This window comes from Heptranchias perlo, chromosome 37 (genome assembly GCF_035084215.1).
Source record: "Heptranchias perlo isolate sHepPer1 chromosome 37, sHepPer1.hap1, whole genome shotgun sequence".
NCBI classification, from domain to species: Eukaryota; Metazoa; Chordata; class Chondrichthyes; order Hexanchiformes; family Hexanchidae; genus Heptranchias; species Heptranchias perlo.
Window position 1 is genome coordinate 16,407,952 of NC_090361.1, and position 13,157 is coordinate 16,421,108.

Sequence of the window (13,157 nt, forward strand, 5' to 3'; positions counted from 1 at the left end):
TAAGTAGAGGGATCTTTAATGTGCAGCTGTCTGTGGTGTACATACATAGCACAGAAACAGGCCATTCGGCCCAACTGGTCCATGCCAGTGTTTATGCTCCACCCGAGCCTCCTCCCACCCTACTTCATCTAACCCTATCAGCATAACCTTCCATTCCTTTATCCAGGACCCGGAGGTTGGACAACAAGGGCGGAAAAATGGCTCCTTTCCCAGGCCCACAGTGACCCAGGGCCCTGCTAATGACTCTCCGGCCAGCCTAGCGCACTAATGGACCCGGAGAGCTAGACCTGTCACTGGGGGCCAGGATTCCTCTCAGCTCCAGATAACCCTTCGAGCCAATGCCCTATAGGATAGTGTGGTCCTGGCTGGCATGAAGCTTAACGGTGCTATGCTATTTTATCTGGTCAAACTCCAGTAGTAGTCTTGCACAAACACTTAGGGGAATCCCTGAGCCTTAACCCGACTATATTACACCTAATCCCTCTGGATTTAGGTATGTCAGGGAGTCCCTATGGGGAGAGAGTGTGCCTCTCTATCTAGAAACTTTGCAGGTGTAAACTTCTCAGGAGCTTGGTTCAGTGCCTCCAAAATGATGGGTTTCCCTAAGCATCAGACACCTGGCTGAACCAGCACAAAAAAATTCCCCTCAATGAGGGCAATATCCGCCCCATAGGAAAGAAACAAATAAGTGCCCTCCCGCCTCTCTCACACTCCACCCAAGCACTGAAAGCTCAGCTCCGATCAATACACCCGCAGCAGAAAATAATAAAAAGAAATTAGGCTGAAATTTAGAAAAACTGATGTTATATCAGAAAAGAGAAAGGAGAAACTAATTAGAACGGTGAGCCCCGCAACATAGCCATGGATCCAACATAGATTCTGGTGTCACATAGGCACACAGCAATGGAAAAGGCTGCAAAATGCCACAGCAGCCCCTCTGTGCAATTTCAGAATCTGTCTGCTACATACCCCCAGGTTATACCCTCCATATCCAGCTTCCTAAGAACATAACATAAGAAATAGGAGCAGGAATAGGCCATGTGGCCCCTCGAGCCTGCTCCGCCATTCGATAAGATGATGGCTGATCTTCGACCTCATCTCCACTTTCCTGCCCGACCCTGTAGAACTTGCCCACACTCTACCCCCTCTACCCACCACCCCCCCGCCTCCCCTTGCTGTGTGCCCGGTTTGTGAACCTCATTTGCCTTCTTTCAAAAGATTCCAGGGAGGCTTTCCCTGGGTCTGCTCCCGGGCAGGGCGGATACTGGAAAACAGGGCAGCTGGGATGGCGCGCCTGCCAACCGATGCTCGCTGCCCCTGGGCACAGACCCAGGAAAGTCTCCCTTTCTGTTAGAGCGACATGTGCCTCAGTGCCCTTCCGTGTTCGCTCGTACCTTCCTGCAGGGTTTGGATGACACCTCAAAGGAAGCCTTGAAGGCACGTCTCTGCTGGGTGGTGAGTATCGTCCGGGGGCGTTTGGACCTCTTGTGGTCCTTGCCCTCATCGTCGCACTTGCCCTGGGTCTGCCCAAGTTGTCCACCATCCTCTTCGTCACTTTTCACTGTAAGGAAACGCACAGAGAGGGAACATTGTGATGGCAAAATGCCCTTTTAACTCCAAGGTCAAAATGTCCACTTATATCGTGCTTATCATGTCCTTAGGACGTCCCAAAGTGCTTCATAGCCACTTAATTACTTTTGAACAACAACTTGCGCCTTTAATGTAGGAAAACGTCCCAAGGTGCTTCACAGGGGCATAATGTACGAAAATTGAATAGTTACTGTTATATAGGCAAACATGCCAGCCAATTTGCACACAGCAAGATCCCACAAATAGCAAATGAATGGCCAGATCATTTGTTTTTGGTAGTATTGGTTGAGGGAGAAATGTTGGCCAGGACACCAGGAGAACTCTCCCACACTTCTTCAAATGGGATCTTTTATGCTCACCTGAGCAAGCAATTAGGGCCTCAGTTTAATGTCTCATCTGAAAGATGGCACCTCTGCAATGCAGCACTTTCTCAGTACATATATGCTTAAAATCTGGAGTGGGGGTTTGAATCCATAACCATCTGATTCAGAGATAAGTGTACTATCACTGAGCCAAACTAGCACGCAAGTGAATCAGACTGGATGAATCATCAAATCTATACCAATGGTTAAATGGGCATTGTCAGCCTTATATGGTATTGGTACATCAGGGTTGTAAAGAGAGAAAAACTGGATGACACCATAGCACTGTTGATAATATTAACCCTTAAAGCTTTTAGATGCTCTACAGGTGCTAGTAGCCCCCGATATAGAAAGAAAGAAAGAAAAAAATTGCATTTATATAGCGCCTTTCACAACCTCAGGATGTCCCAAAGCACCTTGCAGCCAATGAAGTACTTTTGAAGTGCAGTCACTGTTGTAATGTAGGAAATGCGGCAGGCAATTTGCACACAGCAAGATCCTACAAACAGCAATGTGATGATGACCAGATCATCTGTTTCTACTGATGTTGGTTGAAGGATAAATATTGGCCAGAACACCGGGGAGAACTCCCTTCTCATCTTCGTAATAGTGTCATAAGATCTGAGAGGGCAGAGGGCCTTGATTTAACGTCTCATCTGAAAACGGCACCTCTGACAGTGCAGCACTCCCTCAGTACTACACTGGAGTATTTCACCCAAGCGGCCATTATCATTGTGCGAGAGGTGCAGCAGACAATTTGACCATGGGAGGTATCACAGCCAAACCCAAACCTAACCTTACCCACACGCTGGAGTGATAGAAATTTCAGCACAGAAGAAGACTTGTACCAGTGCCAACTCTCTAACTGGAACTGCCTACCGTAATTTGATTACTTTGTCCTTTCCACGTATCTTTTAATAGTTGATCCAATTCCCTCTTAAATGTTGTGATTGAATTGCCTTCAGTAGCCACTGGATGGCAGTAATGTATTCCATGCCCTAATAACATTTTGTGGAAACATTTCTTTCAACCTCTCCTTTTATGCTTCTAAGATTTATCCGGAGTCTATGACTCCTTGTTACCAATTCACCGACCATTGGAAACACTATTTACCCTCTCAAACCCATGGATGATTTTGAACGCTTCCATTAAATCCCCCCCCCCCCTTTACTTTCTCTGCTCCTGTGAATACAGTCCTAATTTCTCAAGTTTCTCATCAGAACCATATTCTCTCATCCCAGGTACAGTCCCAATGTTTCTACATTGTACCTTTTCCATGGCTCCACTATCCCTTCGATAATGGGATGCCCATAACTGCACATACAGCTTTTTCCACCTATAATTCTGCTTTCCAATATATGTGTATCAGTACCTCTAGATCTCTCTAGTCCCCACTTTACTGAGAGTTTTACCATTTATATATATTGTAAAATTTACCCCAAGCCTCTTATGTGGCACTTTATCCAATGCTTTTTGAAATTCTACCACATTTATTCTGTTCCCTTTTTCTGTATGTTTGGTAGTTTCCTTGTAGAATTCAGGTTGTTGGATAGTGATTAGGAGTGGAAACCTTGGCTGATATTTACCTTTCATGGCCGACTTGAGCACAAAATCTAGGCTGACACTTCAGTGCAGTACTGAGGGAGTGCTGCATTGTCGAGGTGCCATCTTTCGGATGAGACATTAAACTGAGGCCATCTGCCCTCTTAGGTGGACGTAAAAGATCCCATTTTTTTTATTCGTTCATGGGATGTGGGCATCGCTGGCAGGGCCAGCATTTATTGCCCATCCCTAATTGCCCTTGAGAAGGTGGTGGTGAGCCGCCTTCTTGAACCGCTGCAGTCCATGTGGTGAAGGTTCTCCCACAGTGCTGTTAGGTAGGGAGTTCCAGGATTTTGACCCAGTGACAATGAAGGAACGGCGATATATTTCCAACTCGGGATGGTGTGTGACTTGGAGGGGAACGTGCAGGTGGTGTTGTTCCCATGTACCTGCTGCCCTTGTCCTTCTAGGTGGTAGAAGTCGCGGGTTTGGGAGGTGCTGTCGAAGAAACCTTGGCGAGTTGCTGCAGTGCATCCTGTGGATGGTACACACTGCAGCCACGGTGCGCCGGTGGTGAAGGGAGTGAATGTTTAGGGTGGTGGATGGGGTGCCAATCAAGCATGGTACTATTACAAAGAAGAGCAGGGGAGTTCTCCCCAGTGTCCTTGCCAATATTTATCCCTCAACACCATCACTAAAAACAGGATCTCGTCATTATCATGTTGCTGCTTGTGGGACATTGCTGCTGCGTTTCCTACATTACAACAGTGACTGCACCTCAAAAATGCTTTGGGCAGTCGGGAAAGGCATGATATAAATGCAAGTCTTTCTTTCTTTCTCCCTTCTTGCTGAGGTTTAAGTGGCTGCCCAAAGACCGACAGGTATTTTAAGAGGCAAGGAAAGACTCGATAGCAGGCGGCCTCTCCGGGCTCAGACACCGGCCTGTACCTTTAAAACAGAACTGTCCTTACTGCGTTTTTTTCTTTCTCTCTTTGAAGATTTTACTTGTGTTCAATCAAACAAAACACTACACTTGAAGATCCATTTCTCATGATGATTTCTTGTAAGTGTCACTGAGGTCACTCTACTTCAGGGGAGTAAACCCTCACACATTTATTTGAATACACTCCAGTGATAAATAACTTGGACAGCTCCCTCCCCTCCTCCCCCCATCACCTCTGGAAGGTTTCACTCCCTCTCCTTAGATGGTAGCATCGTTTGCCCCTGAATGCCTGACAGGTCTTACGATAATTATTCTTCATCTCTCTGGCCTGTGAATTATTCAATAATCTCGTTGCTGCTGCTGGTCCTGGCTCTTCTCTAACCTCATTCGAATGATCTAAAAGGCCACAGTCTGTCCAAGACTTGAAAATGACACCAATATTCAGAGGGATGACCCAGCACCTCTCTCACAATCCTAGGCAAGATACAGAACAAAGCCTGGATATAGGTGACTCCTCTCTCACCTGCGGTGTCCAACATCTCTCTCCATCACAGCCTTGCATTTATATAGCACCTTTCACGACCTCAGGACATCCCAAAGCACTTTACAGCCAATGAAGTACTTTTTGAAGTGTAGTCACTGTTGTAATGTAGGAAATGCGGCAGTCAATTTGTGCACAGCAAGATCCCACAAACAGCAATGTGATAATGACCAGATAATCTGTTTTTAGTGATGTTGGTTGAGGGATAAATATTGACCAGGGGAGAACTCCCCTGCTTTTCTTTGAAATAGTGCCGTGGGATCTTTTAGGTCCACCTGAGAGACATCTCACGTGAAAGACGGCACCTCTGACAGGGAAGCCCTCCCTCAGTACTTCACTGGAGTGTCAGCCTGGATCTTTGTGCTTGATCCTCTGGAATGGGATTTGAACTCACAACCTTCAGACTCAGAGGCTGACACAACTGTTTTTAGTGGTGTTGGTTGAGGGATAAATATTGGCCAGGACACTGGGGAGAACTATCAAAAAAATTCATCTAGATAAGATAGGATGATTAGGTGGTGTTGTTATGCGCAGGGCGTCCTGCACTGAATAAGACTAATCTGTGTGTTAATCAGAGCTGGGGTCTTGCCCTGGGTACCTGACTCAGTTGGGGTGGGGCTGATCGCACTCAGCATTTCCCTTTCCTTCTCGTAGTCGCTGCGGCAGAGCAGCTGGCCCTCCTTCAGCACGAACTCGTCGCCCCGTTGCAGCCGACGCTCGCACTCGCAGCAGCTGAAACAGTCGACGTGGTAGACGCTCTCCAGCACGCGCATGATGAACTCGGAGGGGCCGATCGCCTTGGTGCAGCCGCTGCACTTGGTGGCGAAGAGTCTGGAAAACAAAGTCATGGAACATGGGTCAGAGAAAGCAGCCCGCATGACAGGAGAGAGAGAGAGGAACCATCACCGGGAGGGCAGCTATAGGCCCATGGTCAACGTATCAGATGTTGGAGGGTAGCAATCGTTAACCATTATGCTGAGTTAAAAAAACACACATAGCAATGCAGTTCAGACACATTAAACATTCATTCATTCATTCCACCAGTTGGAAATTCTACTCCGGTTCATTAAAGGTGCACATTACTGAGTTACATAGAATTACATAGAATTTACAGCACAGAATCAAGCCGCTCGGATCCAACTGGTCTATGCTGGTGTTTATGCTCCACACGAGCCTCCTCCCATCCTACTTCATCTGAGCCTATCAGCATACCCTTCTAGCCATAATCCCTAAAGTGAAACCTTAAACCTTAATGGGAACACCAGACTCTTCGCCACCAAGTGCAGCGGCTGCACCAAGGCGATCGGCCCCTCCGAGTTCATCACCTGATCAATCTCTACACGTACTTAACCAACACTCTTGTCCTCCTCCCCGCATCCTCACTGTGTTGAAATCAAGACTCATTACATCGTCTCCTACTCTAACTCATTCTTTCCCACCTCAAAACTCCCCTCCCTCAGTCTCTCCCCCTTCTAATGTCCAGGCTTTTAGAATTCAAGCTCGTTGTTAACTAATCACCGCTTCTTAATTTACCTCCTCTCTCCTATTCTTTCCAACCTCTTGGTGTCCTGTTCTGTGGGTCCTGGCCCTTCACCCAGGTTTCTCAACAGATCCCGATTCAAGTGTGTGTACCTGTCTTTGAGCAAGTCACACGTCCACTCATTTATGGATATTTGACATCCCAAATAGACACTACAGAGAAGATCCAATCTGCCCAAACTGGGTCACCTTAATACAAACATAGGAGATGGGGCAATACTGATGTATACAACTGGTGTGATATGGTAATATAATGGTTCAGGTACTGGACTAGAAACCCAACAGTCATGAGTTCACGTCCCACCACTGCAAGTTATAAAATTGATTTCAATAAACCTGGTACCAGGGTAAAAGGACCATGAAAGCTGTTGGATTGTTGTAAAAAAACAACCTCGGGAGCTTGCTACCTCTACCCAGTCTGGCCTACATGTGACTCCATACCAACACTTATGTGGTTGACCCTTAATACGTAGTTGTCCTTATTCAGTCTCAGGATGTGGGCATCGCTGGCAGGGCTGGCATTTATTGCCCATCTCTAAGGTGACCAGAGGGCAGTTAAGAGTCAATCAGGTTGGTGTGGGACTGGAGTCACATATAGGCCAGACTGGGTAAGGACGGCAGGTTTCCTTCCACTGAAGGGCATTAGTGGACGAGTTGGGTTTTTACGATAATCCGACAGCTTCGTGGTCACTTTTACTGAGACCAGCTTTTTATTTCCAGATTTGTTTTAAACTGAATTCGAATTCTGAAATTGCCACCGGTAAGTGTTGAACTCATGTTCCAAGGATTATTAGTCCAGGTCTGTGGATTACTAGTCCAATGACATAGCTGTTGCACTACTGCACCCTAGATTGCCTAGCAGGCCACCCAGTTGTTCACCTATAAATGTTGACCATATCCTGAGAACAAGTGAAAAAACATATATTATTACAGTTCCCACCACTTAAGACGCCCACGTTTAAAACAGACAGTCACTTGTATCAGCCAAAAAGCAATAACCACTATCCATTTGTATTAACATCAATTTCAAAGTTGTCGGTTATAACATCTTAAAACAGCTGTGTTTAGTCATTAGTTCTTATAATTGCACAAAACCTCACCCGTAATCCTTCACTTAAATCTGCATGTCATAGAGTCATAGAGTTATACAGCACGGATAGAGGCCCTTCGGCCCATCGTGTCCGCGCCGGCCATCAAGCCCTGTCTACTCTAATCCCATATTCCAGCATTTGGTCCGTAGCCTTGTATGCTATGGCATTTCAAGTGCTCATCCAAATGCTTCTTGAATGTTGTGAGGGTTCCTGCCTCCACAACCCTTTCAGGCAGTGAGTTCCAGACTCCAACCACCCTCTGGGTGAAAAAGTTCTTTCTCAAATCCCCTCTAAACCTCCCGCCTTTTACCTTGAATCTATGTCCCCTTGTTATAGAACCCTCAACGAAGGGAAAAAGCTCCTTAGTATCCATCCTATCTGTGCCCCTCATAATTTTGTACACCTCAATCATGTCCCCCCTCAGCCTCCTCTGCTCCAAGGAAAACAAACCCAATCTTCCCAGTCTCTCTTCATAGCTGAAGCGCTCCAGCCCTGGTAACATCCTGGTGAATCTCCTCTGCACCCTCTCCAAAGCGATCACATCCTTCCTGTAGTGCGGCGACCAGAACTGCACACAGTACTCCAACTGTGGCCTAACCAGTGTTTTATACAGCTCCATCATAACCTCCTTGCTCTTATATTCTATGATGTGGAGATGCCGGTGATGGACTGGGGTTGACAATTGTAAACAATTTTACAACACCAAGTTATAGTCCAGCAATTTTATTTTAAATTCACAAGCTTTCGGAGGCTTCCTCCTTCGTCAGGTAAATGTTCAGGAGCTCCTTGAAGTCTACGCATTTATACATCACAGAACAATACATGGTGTTTACAGACTGCCCGTGCAACTGCCCGTTGCCAAGGCAATCACCGTGTTCAGACAGAGAGGTGTCACCTTGCAGAACCCCCGAATACACATTCAACAAAAAAACAAACAGGAAAAAAAACAGAGAGAGGCAGAAACATCCGGAAGGCAGAGAAAGCCAGCAAATGACCCATTATATTAAAAATAGATAACATTTGTTCACGTGGGGTAACGTGTAGCGTGACATGATAACATTTGTTCACGTGGGGTAACGTGTAGCGTGACATGAACCCAAGATCCCGGTTGAGGCCGTCCTCATGGGTGCGGAACTTGGCTATCAGCCGCACTCAGAAGACAGTCCAGAATATCACCCGAGCACAACGCAACGCCATCAACGCTCTCAAGACCAACCGCAACATCGTCATCAAACCAGCGGACAAAGGAGGAGCCATAGTCATACAGAACAGAACAGACTATTGCAAAGAAGCATACCGACAACTGGACAACCAGGAACACTACAGACGGTTACCCGCAGATCCGACCAAAGAACACACCCACCAGCTCAACAAACTGATCAAGACCTTCGATCCAGACCTTCAAAGCATCCTACGCACTCTCATCCCACGTACTCCCCGCGTGGGAGACTTCTACTGCCTCCCAAAGATACACAAAGCCAACACACCCGGACGTCCCATCGTATCAGGCAACGGAACCCTGTGTGAGAACCTCTCTGGATACATCGAGGGCATCCTGAAACCCATCGTACAGGGAACCCCCAGCTTCTGTCGCGACACTACAGACTTCCTACAAAAACTCAGTACCCACGGACCAGTTGAACCAGGAACACTTCTCACCACGATGGACGTCTCGGCACTATACACCAGTATCCCCCACGATGACGGCATCGCTGCGACAGCATCAATACTCAACACCAACAACAGCCAATCTCCGGAAGCCATCCTACAACTCATCCGCTTCATCCTGGATCACAATGTCTTCACCTTCGATAACCAGTTCTTTACCCAAACACACGGAACAGCCATGGTAGACCAAATTCGCACCCCAATACGCCAACATTTTCATGCACAAGTTCGAGCAGGACTTCTTCACTGCACAAGACCTCCAACCAACACTATACACCAGATACATCGACGACATTTTTTTTCTATGGACCCACGGCAAGGAATCACTAAAGAGACTACATGATAACATCAACAAGTTCCATCCCACCATCAAGCTCACCATGGACTACTCCTCAGAATCAGTTTCTTTCTTGGACACACGAATCTCCATCAAAGACGGGCACCTCAGCACCTCACTCTACCGCAAGCCCACGGACAACCTCACGATGCTCCACTTTTCCAGCTTCCACCCTAACCACGTCAAAGAGGCCATCCCCTATGGACAGGCCCTGCGAATACACAGGGTCTGCTCAGACGAGGAGGAACGCGATGGACACCTACAGACGCTGAAAGACGCCCTCGTAAGAACGGGATATGACGCTCGACTCATCGATCGACAGTTCCGACGGGCCACAGCAAAAAATCGCATAGACCTCCTCAGGAGACCAACACGGGACGCAACCAACAGAGTACCCTTTGTCGTCCAGTACTTCCCTGGAGCGGAGAAACTACGCCATGTTCTCCGCAGCCTTCAACATGTCATCAATGAGGACAAACACCTCGCTATGGCCATCCCCACACCTCCACTACTCGCCTTTAAACAGCCACCCAACCTCAAACAGACCATCGTTCGCAGCAAATTACCTAGCTTTCAAGAGAACAGCGTCCACGACACCACACAACCCTGCCACGGTAACCTCTGCAAGACATGCCAGATCATCGACACAGATACCACCATCACACGAGAGGACACCACCCACCAGGTGCATGGTTCATACTCCTGTGACTCGGCCAACGTTGTCTACCTCATACGTTGCAGGAAAGGATGCCCCAGAGCATGGTACATTGGCGAGACCATGCAGACGCTGCGACAACGGATGAACGGACACCGCGCAACAATCGCCAAACAGGAGGGTTCCCTCCCAGTCGGGGAACACTTCAGCAGTCATGGACATTCATCCACCGACCTTCGGGTAAGCGTACTCCAAGGCGGCCTTCGAGACACACGACAACGCAAAATCGTCGAGCAGAAATTGATAGCCAAGTTCCGCACCCATGAGGACGGCCTCAACCGGGATCTTGGGTTCATGTCACGCTACACGTTACCCCACCAGTGAACAAATGTTATCTATTTTTAATATAATGGGTCATTTGCTGGCTTTCTCTGCCTTCCGGATGTTTCTGCCTCTCTCTGTTTTTTTTCCTGTTTGTTTTTTTGTTGAATGTGTATTCGGGGGTTCTGCAAGGTGACACCTCTCTGTCTGAACACGGTGATTGCCTTGGCAACGGGCAGTTGCAGGGGCAGTCTGTAAACACCATGTATTGTTCTGTGATGTATAAATGCGTAGACTTCAAGGAGCTCCTGAACATTTACCTGACGAAGGAGGAAGCCTCCGAAAGCTTGTGAATTTAAAATAAAATTGCTGGACTATAACTTGGTGTTGTAAAATTGTTTACACTTATATTCTATGCCTCGGCTAATAAAGGCAAGTATCCCATATGCCTTCTTTACCACCTTATCTACCTGTTCCGCCGCCTTCAGGGATCTGTGAACTTGCACACCAAGATCCCTCTGACCCTCTGTATGAAAAGAATCTGAAGATTATCAACCCCAGCTAGGATATCCCACAATGTTTCAGTCCATATATTTGTATGGGAACCCCAGGTGCCAGTTAAAACAGTGCACTCGTCCAAATAACCCGAGAGAGATAATAAAGACCGTGGAGGCTGGCCTACTCTTGAAAAACAGCACTGATATTTTAACTGTCCTCTCTCTGGCAGTCTTTAATAAAGTATATTCTTTTGAAAAAATAACTTTTTATTTTCATCCCTTTGAAATTATGGTCGATATAATTTTCAACTAATGAATGGGCGAAGCCACTGTTTGAGATTTTCATTGAAAAAAATGTGTGTGATTACAGACAACTGTAAAATATAAATTCTGCTCAGCAGTTACTCAAGGACAACTCACTGGAATGATTTGTAATTTAATTTTTATTAACGCTAACCCGTTATAGCGGCCATTGCGTATAGCGGGCAAATCGAGTTTGCACCATCATTCCTGCTATAAGCGGTGGGGACTGTACTACCTGGCTTCAAATTTCTAAAGAAAATGAGGAAGGTACCTTAGAGACCAGTATTGTTAATATCCACCTTAACCCTTTGAATCCTCTAGTGTACTTTTTAATATCCCACTGGTCCCTCTATCTCACTGGTCCATCTATCCCACTGATTGCTCTATCTCACTGGTCCCTCTATCTCACTGATCGCTCTATCTCACTGGTCCATCTATCCCACTGGTCCCTCTATCCCACTGATCGCTCTATCTCACTGGTCCATCTATCCCACTGATCGCCGGTCCCACTATCTCACTGGTCCCTCTATCTCACTGGTCCCTCTATCTCACTGGTCCCTCTATCTCACTGATCGCTCTATCCCACTGACCATCTATCTCACTGGTCCAGCTATCTCACTGATCGCTCTATCCCACTGACCATCTATCCCACTGACCATCTATCCCACTGATCGCCGGTCCCACTATCTCACTGGTCCCTCTATCTCACTGGTCCCTCTATCCCACTGATCGCTCTATCCCACTGACCATCTATCTCACTGGTCCATCTATCTCACTGATCGCTCTATCCCACTGACCATCTATCTCACTGGTCCATCTATCTCACTGGTCCCTCTATCTCACTGGTCCCTCTATCTCACTGATCGCTCTATCCCACTGACCATCTATCTCACTGGTCCATCTATCCCACTGATCGCTCTATCCCACTGACCATCTATCTCACTGGTCCATCTATCTCACTGATCGATCTATCCCACTGACCATCTATCCCACTGACCATCTATCCCACTGATCGCCGGTCCCACTATCTCACTGGTCCCTCTATCTCATTGGTCCATCCAGTCTGTCCCTTACAGTTGAGACATCTTCTGCATCACGATCCAGACACTCCCCCCGGCCCGGTGCCATGTAATGTCCTTTCATTTAAATAATGCTATTAAAATAGAAAAGCATGTATACAGTCACATATTGAGGATGGCCACATGTGAGAGGGACCAGAAGGTATTTATATCTTCCTGTATTTTGGTGCAATCCTCCACATTATTAGCTCTAATCCCCAATTTCATATCATCGGCAAATTGGACACCATATCTTCAAATCCTGAGCCTGTGTCGGGTCAATTAATGCAGCATAGATCAGGGGATGAATTTGGAACTTCCATTGTCCATGTGGCTTAAGACCACACTAAACTTGAAATTTACACATGACACCAAATTGGGGGATAGAGCTGATAATGTTGAGGACTGCACCAATTACAGGAAGATATAAACAGGCTCATTGATTAATCTATCCCACTGGTCCCTCTATCTCACTGGTCCCTCTATCCCACTGGTCCCTCTATCTCACTGGTCCCTCTATCCCACTGGTCCCTCTATCCCACTGGTCCATCTATCTCACTGGTCCATCTATCTCACTGGTCCCTCTATCCCACTGGTCCCTCTATCCCACTGGTCCATCTATCTCACTGGTCCATCTATCTCACTGGTCCCTCTATCCCACTGGTCCCTCTATCCCACTGGTCCATCTATCTCACTGGTCCCTCTATCCC

The 13,157-nt window shown here is 47.0% G+C and overlaps 1 protein-coding gene across 1 annotated transcript in view; it reads right to left on the reverse strand.

Moving 5' to 3' along the window:
• The window catches only part of lmx1al (LIM homeobox transcription factor 1, alpha-like), a 447,206-nt gene that overhangs the window by 12,868 nt on the left and 421,181 nt on the right, over positions 1 to 13,157 (reverse strand). Inside the window, exons 3-4 of the mRNA XM_067973193.1 lie at positions 5,577 to 5,809; positions 1,395 to 1,561 (exon numbers count right to left, since the gene is read on the reverse strand). Coding sequence (XP_067829294.1) covers positions 1,395 to 1,561; positions 5,577 to 5,809 — 400 coding nt within the window. The remainder of the gene's footprint in view (positions 1 to 1,394; positions 1,562 to 5,576; positions 5,810 to 13,157) is intronic.